The 15,222-nt window shown below is 39.9% G+C and overlaps 1 protein-coding gene across 1 annotated transcript in view; it reads left to right on the top strand.

Moving 5' to 3' along the window:
* Window positions 1–8,303, top strand: part of NHERF4 (NHERF family PDZ scaffold protein 4) — a 247,570-nt gene extending 239,267 nt beyond the window's left edge. Inside the window, exon 10 of the mRNA XM_077250577.1 lies at window positions 5,949–8,303. Coding sequence (XP_077106692.1) covers window positions 5,949–6,017 — 69 coding nt within the window. The 3' untranslated portion in view covers window positions 6,018–8,303. The remainder of the gene's footprint in view (window positions 1–5,948) is intronic.
* The last annotated feature ends 6,919 nt before the right edge of the window (window positions 8,304–15,222 follow it).

Raw genomic sequence — 15,222 nt, 5'->3', positions numbered from 1 at the left:
TGTCCTATACCCACCAAAGAATAAGACCGGAGGCCTGGGATGAAGTATGAGCATAAGGTGCATGAATAGCCCATAGGCACCGGTGTGTTTTGTTCCATCGCCCATTTCAGTTATGCCCCTGTCCCTTGCTCTTGTATGTGGATTTTAATAATAAAGATATTTCTACTTTGTGCTATTTCGTGTTACCTATGGACTTTTTTCCACCATTTTTTCTGTGGTTGCATACCCTGACGAAGCCACCAGTGTGTGGCGACACGCGTTGGGTGTCTGCTGCCCGCACTCTCCTCCTTCAGGGTACACATGCCCTTCTGGTCTTGCCCATCACCAGTGCCTATGGGCTATTCATGCACCTTATGCTCGTACTTCATCCCAGGCCTCCGGTCTTATTCTTTGGTGGGTATAGGACAACTTGTCACAGTCCTGCCTGTACTATTTGCATAGCCGGTCTCATTATTTTTCTTTTGTATATTTGTTTCATTTGCGGACGTCACGGCACATTATCATAGGGTGCGTGTCATGTCTGGTTTATCTCTAGGCATATATCATGTTTCTTTATATGAGTGATCTCATGGGACCAGGTGGGCTGGTTATTCTTTGCCATCACGCTGTCGTTTAGGCCATTTGTATTCATGGTCATGTGTATTTCACTCTGCTTGGGTTTGTGCGGGTTTTTGGCCTCATTTTGGGCTCTTGTTAAAATGGGGTTATGTTATATCCCCTCGTTTTAAAATGTTTTTAAATGTGTTCTGCCTTTTTGCTTGTACAAATTGTTTAATAAAGCTGTGATTTTGTATTGACTTGGTGGTGACTCCCATTTTGTCAGGCCTACCTTTTTTCTTGTTTTATTTTTCCTTTTCCACTCAAAAAGATTTCAGTTTGTTTCTGAATGTATTTGTACAGATTATGGGTGACATTAAAGGTGGAAAAAGTCCTTAAATGATTCTTCCTGGTATGATAAGACATCAGCTTTTTATGTTTTGCAAAAACAGACAAACTTTCACCTGTTTTAGCTCTGTGCAGGAGTGAAAGTTCATTATTTCCATGTGTTCTGTGTTTTTCATGGATGGAACATGCACCTATTGTATTAAAGTGATCTGCAAATAATGATTGAGATATGTCTATTTTTGTTCTGATTTGCAGATCAAACTCACTCATTCAAATGATTTGGTCAATGGGCAAAAAAGGATAGCATTCATATGCCTCCATGTGTTATCCAAGTAGCTGAGCAGCTGATAGGCAAAGATTTAAGAAACCTCTTTATTTGTTGATTTTTTTCATATGAGAAAAACAGATGACACACAAATTGAGAAAATTCATACATGGACCAAAAATGGATCCAACACTCTGAAAAAATTGTCTGTTTTTCACAAGTGAGATAAAAGTAGATGTCTAATGAGGCCATACTGAAAAGACAGCTAATCCAAAGGAAATAAAGAGGCAGGCTCTGTCATTGGTAAGGGACGAGAAGTTACAGGTGCTTCTCACAAAATTAGAATATCATCAAAAAGTTAATTAATTTCAATTCTTCAATGTAAAATGTGAAATTATTATAGCAACATTTATTCCATGGCGCTTTACATGTGAAAAGGGGTATACATAATACAAAACAAGTACAATAATCTTAAACAATAAAAGTCACGACTGGTACAGTAGGAGAGAGGACCCTGCTCGCTAAAGCTCACAATCTACAAGGGATGGGTGAGGATACAGTAGGTGAGGATAGAGCTGGTTGTGTAGCGGTTTGGTGGTTACTGCAGGTTGTAGCCTTGTCGGAAGAGGTAGGTCTTCAGATTACTTTTGAATGTTTCCACGGTAGGTGAGAGTCTGATATGTTGGGGTAGAGAGTTCCAGAGTATGGGGGATGTGCGGAAGAAATCTTGTATGCAATTGTGGGAAGAGGAGATGAGAGAGGAGTACATAAAAAGATCTTGTGCACTCAATACTTGGCTGGGGTTCTTTGTACATCAATTACTGCATCAATGTGTCGAGGCATGGAGGCGATCAGCCTGTGGCATTGCTGAGGTGTTATGGAAGCCCAGGTTGCTTTGATAGCAGCCTTCAGCTCGTCTGCATTGTTGGGTCTGGTATCTCTCATCGTACTCTTGACAATGCCCCATAGATTCTCTATAGGATTATGGTCAGGTGAGTTTGCTGGCCAGTCAAGCACAGTGATACTGTTGTTTTTAAACCAGGTATTGGTACTTTTGGCAGTGTGGACAGGTGCCAAGTCCTGCTGGAGAGTGAAATTTCCTTCTCCAAAAAGCTTATTTGCAGAGGGAAGTATGAATTGCTGTACAATTTCATGGTCACCGGCTGCTCTGACTTTGGTCTTGATAAAACACAGTGGACCTACACCAGCAGATGACATGGCTCCCCAAACCATCACTGATTGTGGAAACTTCACACTAGACCTCAAGCAGCTTGGATTGTGGCCTCTCCACTCTTCCTCCAGACTCTGGGACCTTGATTTCCAAATGAAATGCAAAATTTACTTTCATCTGAAAACAACACCTGGACCACTGGTCCAGTTCTTTTTCTCCTTGGCCCAGGTAAGACGCTTCTGGCGTTGTCTGTTGGTCATGAGTGGCTTGACACAAGGAATGTGACACTTGTAGCCCATGTCCTGGATACGTCTGTGTGTGGTGGCTCTTAAAGCAATGACTCCAGTAGCAGTCCACTTCTTGTGAATCGCCCCAAAAATTTTGAATGGCCTTTTCTTAACAATCCTTTCAAGGCTGCGGTTATCCCGGTGTGCACCTTTTCTGCCACACTTTTTCCTTCCACTCAACTTTCCATTAACCCCTTCATGACCTTGGGATTTTCCGTTTTTCCGTGTTCGTTTTTCGCTCCCCTCCTTCCCAGAGCCATAACTTTTTTATTTTTCCGTCAATATGGCCATGTGAGGGCTTATTTTTTGCGGGACGAGTTGTACTTTTGAATGACATCATTGGTTTTACCATGTCGTGTACTAGAAAACGGGAAAAAAATTCCAAGTGCAGTGAAATTGCAAAAAAAGTGCAATCCCACACTTGTTTTTTGTTTGGCTTTTTTGCTAGGTTCACTAAATGCTAAAACTGACCTGCCATTATGATTCTCCAGGTCAGTACGAGTTCATAGACACCTAACATGTCTAGGTTATTTTTTACCCAAGTGGTGAAAGAAAAATTCCAAACTTTGCTAAAAAAAAAAAAAAAAAAAAAGCGCCATTTTCCGATACTCGTAGCGTCTCCATTTTTCATGATTTGGGGTCGGTTGAGGGCTTATTTTTTGCGTGCCGAGCTGGCATTTTTAATGATAGCATTTTGGTGCAGATACGTTCTTTTGATCGCCCGTTATTGCATTTTAATGCAATGTCGCGGCAACAAAAAAAATGTAATTCTGGCGTTTCAAATTTTTTTCTCGTTACGCCATTTAGCGATCAGGTTAATGCTTTTTTTTATTGATAGATCGGGCAATTCTGAACGCGGCGATACCAAATATGTGTAGGTTTGATTTTTTTTAATTGATTTATTTTGATTGGGGCAAAAGGGGGGTGATTTAAACTTTTATATTTTTTTTATTTTTTTCAAATTTTTTTAACTTTTTTTTTAACTTTTGCCATGCTTCAATAGCCTCCATGGGAGGCTAGAAGCTAGCACAGCACGATCGCCTCTGCTACATAGCAGCGATCTGCTGTTCGCTGCTATGTAGTAGAAAATCAGGTGTGCTGTGAGCGCCGACCACAGGGTGGCGCTCACAGCTGCCGGGGATCAGTAACCATAGAGATCTCAAGGACCTCTATGGTTACAATGGAGAAGCATCGCTGACCTCCGATCATGTGACGGGGGTCGGCGATGGTCTCATATTCGGCCGCCCGGCCGGATGCGGTAGTTAAATGCCGCTGTCTGCGTTTGACAGCGGCATTTAACTAGTTAATAGCGGTGGGTGAATCGCGATTTACCTGCCGCTATTGCGGGCACATGTCGGCTGTTCAAAACAGCTGACATGTCCCGGCTTTGATGCGGGCTCACCGCGGAGCCCTGCTTCAAAGCAGGGGATCTGACCTCGGACGTACTATCCTGTCCGAGGTCAGTAAGGGGTTAATATGCTTGGATAGAGCACTCTGTGACCAGCCATCTTCTTTAGCAATGTCCTTTTGTGGCTTACCCTCATTGTGGAGTGTGTGAATGATTGCGTTCTGGATATCTGTCAAGTCAGCAGTCTTCCCCATGATTGTGGAGCCTACTGAAACAGACTAAGGTTCCTTTCTAAACACTTAGGAAGCCTTTGCAGGTGTTTTTTTTAATTAATTATTATAATTTACTGAGATAAATACTTTTGGGTTTTCATTGGCTGTAAGCCATAATCATCAACATAACCATCAACATAATCATCAACATTAACAGAAATAAACACTTGAAATAGATCTCTCTGTTTGTAATGACTCTATATAATATAAAAATATATTCACTTTTTGTATTAAAGAACTGAAATACATTAAATTTTTGATGATATTCTAATTTAGTGAGAAGCACCTGTATTTGCCATAAGAGAAAATTAAGCTATCAAGGAAACTAAAGCCATGAGAATTGAGCAAAATATAAAATATTTAAGCAGTCGAGTGATGAGATGACAAAAAGAGAAAAAAGAAAACCAACACAATGTTTTCTCACAGCAAACCACACATAGTCAACTAGGAGCAGGCTGTCTGATCATGCAGTAACAATTATAGGCTCATAGTCATCTGATTCCATAAATGAGTGGAAGTGAGACCACGTTCTGTAAAAGATATTTATAGTATTACAGGCGTGGTTTGACTTCAAACTAAATTTAATTCTAAATCCCTATCTATTTGGTGCTGTAATCTAAGCTATATTCTAATATACTTGTATGAAAAGATCCCTATTGTTTCCTATATACAGCTCTGGCAAAAATTAAGGGACCACCCCATCAAAACCCTGTCATTGGCAGCCCAATCTCCAGACCTGAACCCCATTGAAAACCTCTGAAACGTAATCAAGAGGATGATGGATAGTCACAAGCCATCAAACAAAGAAGAACTGCTTACATTTTTGTGCCAGAAGCAGTGTGAAAGACTGGTGGAAAGCATGCCAAGATGCATGGAAGCTGTGATGAAAAATCATGGTTATTCCACCCAATATTGATTTCTGAACTCTTCCTGAGTTAAATCATTAGTATTGTTATTTCTAAATGATTATGAACTTGATTTCTTTGCATTATTTGAGGTCTGAAAGCACTAGGTTTTTTTTTAATTTTGACCATTTTTCTTTGTCAGAAAAAAATACAAAATTTATTGCTTGGAAATTCGGAGACATGTTGTCAGAAGTTTATAGAATAAAAGAACAATTTACATTTTACTCAAAAATATACCTATAAAGAGAAAAATCAGACAAACTGAACATTTTGCAGTGGTCTCTTAATTTTTGCCAGAGCTGTATTTCCGGATTACATGTAGGGTTTTGTTGTACTCAGGAGAAAATTTTACAACAAAATGAGGTCAGCCAAGGGGTTGAATACTTTTGAAAGCCACTCTATGCCGCCAGGAGGCAGCTTTATTTCTGAGATCACTATGTGAGTAGCCTGGAGGTAGGGATACTGTAAATATACCCTTCTATGTAGCACAGCACTGGCACTTTTAATATCAATACCCTTGGCTCCATCTTGTAAGTGGATCTATACTATATTTCTTTAGCTTTGCAGATATTTATGTGTCCTAATTTTGGAGTTTTATTCCCTGTCATTTTATTTCGTGCTCTATTTTACATAATTACTTAGTACAATTTTTTTAATCATTCCTGCTGGAATCTCTTCATATTCTGGAATCGGTATTTATTATTCTCAGGTGTTTTGGTTAAATAAATAGGTAGCAAAGTGTCGAGCATTATATTTTCTCTGGGATTATTGTGACTAATAATATGAATATGAATATAATGCTATTTTTCAAACAGGTTGAAAAAACATTCTCTCATGCACAGACGGGGAGAGAAGGTACAACTGCTCAGAGCAGTGAGGAATAACATGAGAGTTTATACTACGGAAGGTGACTCCAGGCTTTGATGACGTTCTTGTTCTCTCTGCTCCAGTTCTTCTGTTCCTGTATGAGCTCCAGTTATTATATGAGCACCAGGCTTGTACAGATGGAACCTGCACTTTATACCAAAGGCTACACACTACAAACACTGCCAATAGTAGATGATGTGATCACTTATAGTCATTAGAGAAACACTAAATCTACATTCCTACAGCACAATGTGACCTATGATCCTGTCTACAACCATATCATATTGATTTTATTATTGACATTTTTATATTATATTTGCTTTTGCTGATGCAAATTGTTACATAATCCACACAATGTGTCATTTAAAAGCTGCACTTTAATATCTATTCACAAATCAGCCGTTAGGGTACCTGCTCAGGTAAGAAATTTGCTGTGGATTTTCTGCAGGGTATCCGCAGCGGATTTTGTCAAGGACTTGCCACATATTTCACCTTTTGTGCTGTAATTTTGCAATGAAAAATCTCACAAAGAATTGGCGTGCTGTAGATTTCAAAATTATTTCACATTTTTCTTCGGTGTGTAGATGAGATTTTCATATGGACATCTTTCATATAGACTCAGGATTCTACCTTATACTTTAGACTAATAGTTGCACAGCAGATATAAGCTCTAGTTGCTCTCCAAATTTAACAAATAGCTTGGTTAATTTTCTTAAATGGAGATTGTCACTTCCAAAATTCAAATTGAATCATTTGCACATTCATTATAGGGGACTTGGCCCCTATAAAAATCATACTTGCAATGTAGATTTTACTTATTGTGTTTATCTAAAAAAACATTTTTATTAGATATTTAAATTAAATTAGGGGATTCAGTGATTCTCATGGCCAAGGGCTCAGTCCACCATTGTGCTCCCCCAATTTTAATGCTTCACACATCCAATTATGTTGAGTGACAGTGCTTGCTTTGGATCGATGCCTGATCTGAATCCGCAGCCAGGCGCGTTCTGACACTGCCGATGGCAAAAGTACAGACAGTGTGCGCGTGTGCATGTTCTTATTTCCCTCTCCTATCAACATCGGCTGTTTGCTGCTGTGTAAAACTGTGCAGCGAGCAGCCGTTACACACAGGAAAGTGATGAGAACATAGCTGCACGCACTGACATTCTATGCAAAAAAGTGTTGAGGTACCAATTCTATAGCTTTTCATCAGTGTGTGCTGACCCTTCTTTCGGTAACAACCTCTTTGACAAATTTCTTCATGGTGGTATAAATTCAAAGACACATAGTGATTTTTCAAAAAGAGTAGAAGAAAAACAGCACTCACCCCATTTGACGGCGTATCAGTCCATGTTTATTTTCAGTTCATTCAGGACAACTGCATAAAGTGCAATGGTTCTAGGAATGTGAAGCCAGGTGCAGGGATTTCATCAGAGATAAACAAGTAAAGCCAGCTCACCAAGCAACCACCGCAGGTGCATGGAACTCCACGCTGATCCACGCAGTCATATGTGAGAAAGAAAGAAAAAAACTTGTTCCAGCTCCATAATCGTAAAATTCAGGCTTGCTACTTTATTATTCCAATTAAAAACAGTGGATGTGCAGCTCTCCAAACGCACAACGGGATAAGAGCGACGCGTTTCGATCACTAAAGATCTTTGTCAAAGCTATATACAAAAATTCAGATCCACAATAAATGGACACCATTGACCAATGAGAATCTAAACACGAATCACATGACAAGTCAAAGGTCCTGGATGTACAAAAAACAATAATGATTAACAAATTGACTAAAGACAAATATACAGACATACTTCCAGTGAAAAAAAGAAAAAAAGACAATAAAATTAAAAACATAATGTACAAATGTGTTTTGACACTAATAGTGATACATCAATTCATTACGTAATAATTCTGACAATTCAGCAAGTTTCAATATTAAACAATATATCAACTGCAACACCACCTATGTGGTCTACAAAATTGACTGTACTGCATGTCATTTATCCTACATCAGATGTACATCGCGCAAACTTAAGGTACACATTACTGAACATCTTTATGACATAGGTAACACTGGAGATTCAAGTCGTCTCAGCAGCTTCAAGACATTTCAACACACAACATGCCCGTAGCACTAAGCATTTTCGCATATCAAAACATATTTGTACATTATGTTTTTAATTTTATTGTCTTTTTTTCTCATTGGTCAATGGTGTCCATTTATTGTGGATCTGACTTTTTGTATAGAGGTTTGACAAAGATCTTTAGTGATCGAAACGCGTCGCTCTTTTCCCATTGTGCTTTTGGAGAGCTACACATCAACTGTTTTTAATTGGAATAATTAAGTATCAAGCCTGAATTTTACGATTATGGAGCTGGAACAAGTTTTTTTTCTTCATTTCATCAGAGAGACAGGAAGGACAACGAACGTTTTGCGCTTAACTTGCGCTTCCACTGGTCCATGTTCATTCATGTTCATGGACCAATAGAAGTGCAATTTGAGCGCGAAATGTTCATTGTCCGTCATGTCTCTCTCATGAAATCCCTGCCCCTGTCTTAACGCTGCTAGCACCATTGCACTTCCTGCAGTTGTCCTGAATTAACTGAAAATAAAAAAGGACTGATACATAGTCAAATGGGGTGAGTGCTGTTTTTCTTCTACTCTTTAATAAAACAATTAGGGCTTGTTCACACGATCCTTTTTTCGCTGCGGATTTTTCAGGTCCTAATTTGTGAAAACCGCAGTGCAAAACCTGCGGTGGTTTTCACTGCGGTTTTCAGTCCTTTTTCTACTGCGGATTCCACTGCGGGTTTCCAGCTGCATTTTCCTATTGGTGCAGGTGGAAACCCGCTGCGGAATCCGCAGAAAGAATTGACATGCTACTTCTTTTTTTCCGCTGAAAATCCGTGCTGATTTTCAAGCCAAAAAAAGGATAGTGGGCAGAGCGGATTTCGTTTTCCATAGGGTAACATTGTACTGTACCCTGCATGGAAAACGTCTGCGGATCCGCAGCTGCAAATCCGCTGCGGATCCGCAGCGAAAACCGTATCGTGTGAACATAGCCTTAATATGAAACAACAAAATGTACAACATTAGTATCATTTTACAGTCTCCTATATAAATGCATAAATGGTAGAATTTGATTTTTTAGGGGGAGATGGATTGTCTTTAAGGAATCTACCAAGAGAGTATGTTATTAGACCTCTCGCCACACATCAGTACTGCTGCCATCTGAAGATCCATGCCCTAACGTTAATTCTGTGTGGTTTCAAAAGAATTGTAATAAAATGAATACATGCAATCCAATTCTTTATGTGATGGATTTTTGTCACTTCTTGGAAATACAAAGTGGTTCTTTATAATTAATGAGCAAAAATGAAAGTGAAATACGTATTGACTTGCATTCGTTAATAAAAAGCTTTTAATGGAAAGATTTTATTACCTTTTTCACATTATGGCATTCATGTTGTTGTTTCTGTTGATTTCATAGCAGGATTAGAACAAATTTACACATCAGTCATTCTCATCCATGTGCTATCCTTTATATTTATTTATTTTTTAATGTAGACAACATATGGACCCATAGTTTTATAGAACTATTCATGCATTTTTTCTTTAGATCCATGTTTTTGTTCTCTTTAAATTTAGTAAATGTATCTCTTTATGCGGATTATAATTGACCTTTCAGCTCTATAAGGATCTGGTAAAAATAAAAAAACAGAAACATTAGCTCAACGGGTAGGAAAATCTCCTAAAGTAGGGTGCAGTGCATGGCAGCCTCAGGCTGGTAATTGAATTCTGAAGCATGAGAAAAGAGAAAAAATGCCAGCAACCTCAAAAATAAGTAAATGTAAACATCGCATTTATTATATTACGTAAAATTCCGAAGGGGAGATTAAAATTACATACAAAAGATGAGACACCAGGTCTACCGTAGGCATTTCCAGATGACTATCTCTAACAGATATGTATGCAAATTGCCTCTGCTGAAAAAAAGAGGACTTAACTCTATAGCGCCACCTATTGGAAGTAGCGATCCTACAAGTCACAATCAACCCTTTAACGAGTCATACAATATGACTTAGGATAAAAGCCAAATCAGTATCTCAATTCGCAGACACGGTGTTTCGGGCTGTTGGCCCTCGTCAGTGCGAAGCATGAGAACTGATTTGGCTAGGTGACAGGCTCTGGACTGGGGTCTAAGGGGTAACAGATATGTGTGAAGTATATCGTGGCACAGCCGTGTTGGTGTTCAAATAGGTTCCCCCACCAGAACAATAATAAATTAAATTTGGCACTCAACTTCTGAATGTGTGATGAAATAGAATTTTTTATTGCAGTCAAAGTAAACGTTTCGGTCGTAGATCGACCTTCATCAATACACTGAAATGATCAAAGTATAACAAAATTGCTAATCAAGAATAGAAGACAACCACAGTCAGTTCGTGTACAGTCGTATGAAGAGACATACTGTAATAAAGCAGTATAATCAAACCAATGGTGCAATTATGGTGAGGGAAAATTAAGGGGAAGGAAAGGAAGGGCACATACCAAACTGCTCCTGTAACATCCATATTGGGACCAGAATAGCCTATAACAGTGTTAATAGTATGCTGATTAGAGCGTACGTAGAACTACAGTACAGACCAAAAGTTTGGACACACCTTCTCATTTAAAGATTTTTCTGTATTTTCCTGACTATGAAAATTGTAAATTCACACTGAAAGCATCAAAACTATGAATTAACACATGTGGAATTATATACTTAACAAAAAAGTGTGAAACAACTGAAAATATGTCTTATATTCTAGGTTCTTCAAAGTAACCACCTTTTGCTTTGATGACTGTTTTGCACACTTTTGGCATTCTCTTGATGAGCTTCAAGAGGTAGTCACCAGGAATGGTTTTCACTTCACAGGTGTTCCCTGTCAGGTTTAAGAAGAGGGATTTCTTGCCTTATAAATGGGGATGGGATCATCAGTTGTGTTGTGCAGAAGTCTGGTGGATACACAGCTGATAGTCCAACTGAATAGACTGTTAGAATTTGTATTATGGCAAGAAAAAAGCAGCTCAGTAGAGAAAAATGAGTGGCCATTAGGGTTGAGCGAAACGGATTGGTCATTTTCATAAGTCGCCGACTTTTTGAAAAGTCGGGTTTCATGAAACCCGACCCGATCCCTGTGTGGGGTCGGCCACACGGTACGCGACTTTCGCGCCAAAGTTGCGTTTCAATGACGCTAAAAGCGCCATTTCTCAGCCAACGAAGGTGGACGCAGAGTGTGGGCAGCGTGATGACATAGATCTCAGTCCCCACCATCTTAGAGAAGGGCATTGCAGTGATTGGCTTGCTTTCTGCGGCGTCACAGGGGCTATAAAGGGGCGTTCCCGCCGACCGCCATCTTACTGCTGCTGATCTGAGCGTAGGGAGAGGTGCCGCTTCGTCAGAAGCAGAGATAGTGTTAGGCAGGGTACATTCACCCCCAAACCGCTTGTGCTGTAGCGATTTCCACTGTCCAACACCACCTTTTGTTTGCAGGGACAGTGGAAGCTACATTTTTTTTCCTCAGCGCTGTAGCTCATTGGGCTGCCCTAGAAGGCTCCCTGATAGCTGCGTTGCTGTGTGTGTATGCCGCTGTGCAAACCAACTGCTTTTTTCAAAGCACAAATCCTGTTGTTCCTTCCTTTCTGCACAGCTATCTTGTTTGTTTGTCCACACTTTTGTTTTTTTTTGTGCAGCTGTCCACTGCTTGTTATTGCTGCCTGCCATACCTTGCTGAGATTACTGCAGGGAGATAGTAATTATAGGACAGTCCCTTTTTCTTTTTTTTTTTTAAATTCTCCCTGAAAAAAAAAAAATAGTGGGAGATTAAGATTGGCATTTCTGCTTGAGTGACGGTCCTGTGTGTGCCATCTGTCTCAAATTATTGGGGCACAGAAAACCTAGTGTGTCATACTGGGAATTATTATTTTTTTTTTTTTAAATTCTCCCTGAAAACAAAAAAAATAGTGGGAGATTAAGATTGGTATTTCTCCTTGAGTGCTGGTCCTGTGTGTGCCATCTGTCTCAAATTATTGGGGCACAGAAAACCTAGTGTGTCATACTGGGAATTATTATTTTTTTTTTAAATTCTCCCTGAAAACAAAAAAAAGTGGGAGATTAAGATTGGCATTTCTGCTTGAGTGCCGGTCCTGTGTGTGCCATCTGTCTCAAATGATTGGGGCACAGAAAACCTAGTGTGTCATACTGGGAATTATTATTATTTTTTTAAGTTCTCCCTGAAAACAAAAAAAATAGTGGGAGATTAAGATTGGCATTTCTGCTTGAGTGCCGGTCCTGTGTGTGCCATCTGTCTCAAATTATTGGGGCACAGAAAACCTAGTGTGTCATACTGGGAATTATTATTTTTTTTTTTAATTCTCCCTGAAAACAAAAAAAATAGTGGGAGATTAAGATTGGCATTTCTGCTTGAGTGCCGGTCCTGTGTGTGCCATCTGTCTCAAATTATTGGGGCACAGAAAACCTAGTGTGTCATACTGGGAATTTTTTTTTTTTTTTTTAAATTCTCCCTGAAAACAAAAAAAATAGTGGGAGATTAAGATTGGCATTTCTGCTTGAGTGCCGGTCCTGTGTGTGCCATCTGTCTCAAATTATTGGGGCACAGAAAACCTAGTGTGTCATACTGGGATTTTTTTTTTAAATTCTCCCTGAAAACAAAAAAAATAGTGGGAGATTAAGATTGGCATTTCTGCTTGAGTGCCGGTCCTGTGTGTGCCATCTGTCTCAAATCATTGGGGCACAGAAAACCTAGTGTGTCATACTGGGATTTTTTTTTTTCTAAATTCTCCCTGAAAACAAAAAAATAGTGGGAGATTAAGTTTGGCATTTCTGCTTGAGTGCCGGTCCTGTGTGTGCCATCTGTCTCAAATTATTGGGGCACAGAAAACCTAGTGTGTCATACTGGGAATTATTATTATTTTTTTTAATTCTCCCTGAAAACAAAAAAAATAGTGGGAGATTAAGATTGGCATTTCTGCTTGAGTGCCGGTCCTGTGTGTGCCATCTGTCTCAAATTATTGGGGCACAGAAAACCTAGTGTGTCATACTGGGAATTATTATTTTTTTTTTTAAATTCTCCCTGAAAACAAAAAAAATAGTGGGAGATTAAGTTTGGCATTTCTGCTTGAGTGCTGGTCCTGTGTGTGCCATCTGTCTCAAATTATTGGGGCACAGAAAACCTAGTGTGTCATACTGGGAATTATTATTTTTTTTTTTAATTCTCCCTGAAAACAAAAAAAATAGTGGGAGATTAAGATTGGCATTTCTGCTTGAGTGCCGGTCCTGTGTGTGCCATCTGTCTCAAATTATTGGGGCACAGAAAACCTAGTGTGTCATACTGGGAATTTTTTTTTTTTTTTTTAATTCTCCCTGAAAACAAAAAAAATAGTGGGAGATTAAGATTGGCATTTCTGCTTGAGTGCCGGTCCTGTGTGTGCCTTCTGTCTCAAATTATTGGGGCACAGAAAACCTAGTGTGTCATACTGGGATTTTTTTTTTTTTTTTTAAATTCTCCCTGAAAACAAAAAAATAGTGGGAGATTAAGATTGGCATTTCTGCTTGAGTGCCGGTCCTGTGTCTGCCATCTGTCTCAAATTATTGGGGCACAGAAAACCTAGTGTGTCATACTGGGAATTATTATTTTTTTTTTAAATTCTCCCTGAAAACAAAAAAATAGTGGGAGATTAAGATTGGCATTTCTGCTTGAGTGCCGGTCCTGTGTCTGCCATCTGTCTCAAATTATTGGGGCACAGAAAACCTAGTGTGTCATACTGGAAATTATTATTTTTTTTTTTAAATTCTCCCTGAAAACAAAAAAAATAGTGGGAGATTAAGATTGGCATTTCTGCTTGAGTGCCGGTCCTGTGTGTGCCATCTGTCTCAAATTATTGGGGCACAGAAAACCTAGTGTGTCATACTTGGATTTTTTTTTTGTTTAAATTCTCCCTGAAAACAAAAAAAATAGTGGGAGATTAAGATTGGCATTTCTGCTTGAGTGCCGGTCCTGTGTGTGCCATCTGTCTCAAATTATTGGGGCACAGAAAACCTAGTGTGTAACATTGGGCCTGATTTTCCTTTCAGTGTCAGCCACCTATAAAGGTATATATAAATCCTACAGAAGTTTGAGTTCACCTTATAAGTTGTTTTACAGTAACAAATACCGTTACTTTGGTTACGTTTTGCAAACAATGAGGAAGTCTGGTGGAAGAGGTCGTGGCCGTGGGCGGTCATTGTCAGCTAGTAATGATGGTAGTGGTGGTGGAGCATTAGGTGGTCGTGGTAAAAGCAATACAGCACCTAAGTCTCGAGTTGTTGAGGCAGGTTCATCGTCTGGCTACACAAGGCCTCGAATGCTCCCTTTTCTGGGAGTAGGAAAACCGCTTTTAAAGCCGGAGCAGCAAGAACAAGTTTTGGCTTTCCTTGCTGACTCAGCCTCTAGCTCTTTTGCCTCCTCTTCTGAGAGTGCTAAATGTAAAAGCAGCGCGTCGTTAGTGGATGTTCACGGTCAGGGACAAGTCGCTTCCTTGTCTTCTTCACCCAGAACAGGAGAGAAGGATGCGTCAGGCGACACAACGGGTTACTCCATGGAGCTCTTTACACATACCGTTCCTGGGTGAGACAGTGAAACAGTTAACAGGCCATGCCCATTAGAAGTTGAATCGGACATGGAGTGCACAGATGCACAGCCACAGCCAGATTACTATGCTGTTCCTTTGACTCAGACCAGAACATTGCCCTCGCAGTGTACTGAGCCTGAATCAAACCCAGCTGAGACTATGGTGCCCCGTCACGACCGCTATACCACCGGCTTACACGGTGACGCAGACGAAGTTGCACACGACATAGAAGAGGAGGTCATAGATGACCCAGTTGTTGACCCCGATTGGCAGCCATTGGGGGAACAGGGTGCAGGCGGCAGTAGTTCTGAAGCAGAGGAGCCGCAGCAGGCATCAACATCACAACAGGTTCCATCTGCCGGGCCCGTATCTGGCCAAAAACGCGTGGCAAAACCAAAACCAGTTGGAGGACAGTGTGGCCATCCGGTTAAAGCAGCTCAGTCTGCAATGCCTGAAAAGGTATCCGATAGTAGAAAGAGTGCAGTCTGGCATTTATTTAAACAACATCCAAATGATCAGCGCAAAGTCATCTGTCAAAAATGTTC

This window comes from Ranitomeya variabilis, chromosome 4 (assembly GCF_051348905.1).
Source record: "Ranitomeya variabilis isolate aRanVar5 chromosome 4, aRanVar5.hap1, whole genome shotgun sequence".
NCBI lineage: Eukaryota > Metazoa > Chordata > Amphibia > Anura > Dendrobatidae > Ranitomeya > Ranitomeya variabilis.
This window is presented reverse-complemented; position numbering and strand designations above follow the sequence as displayed.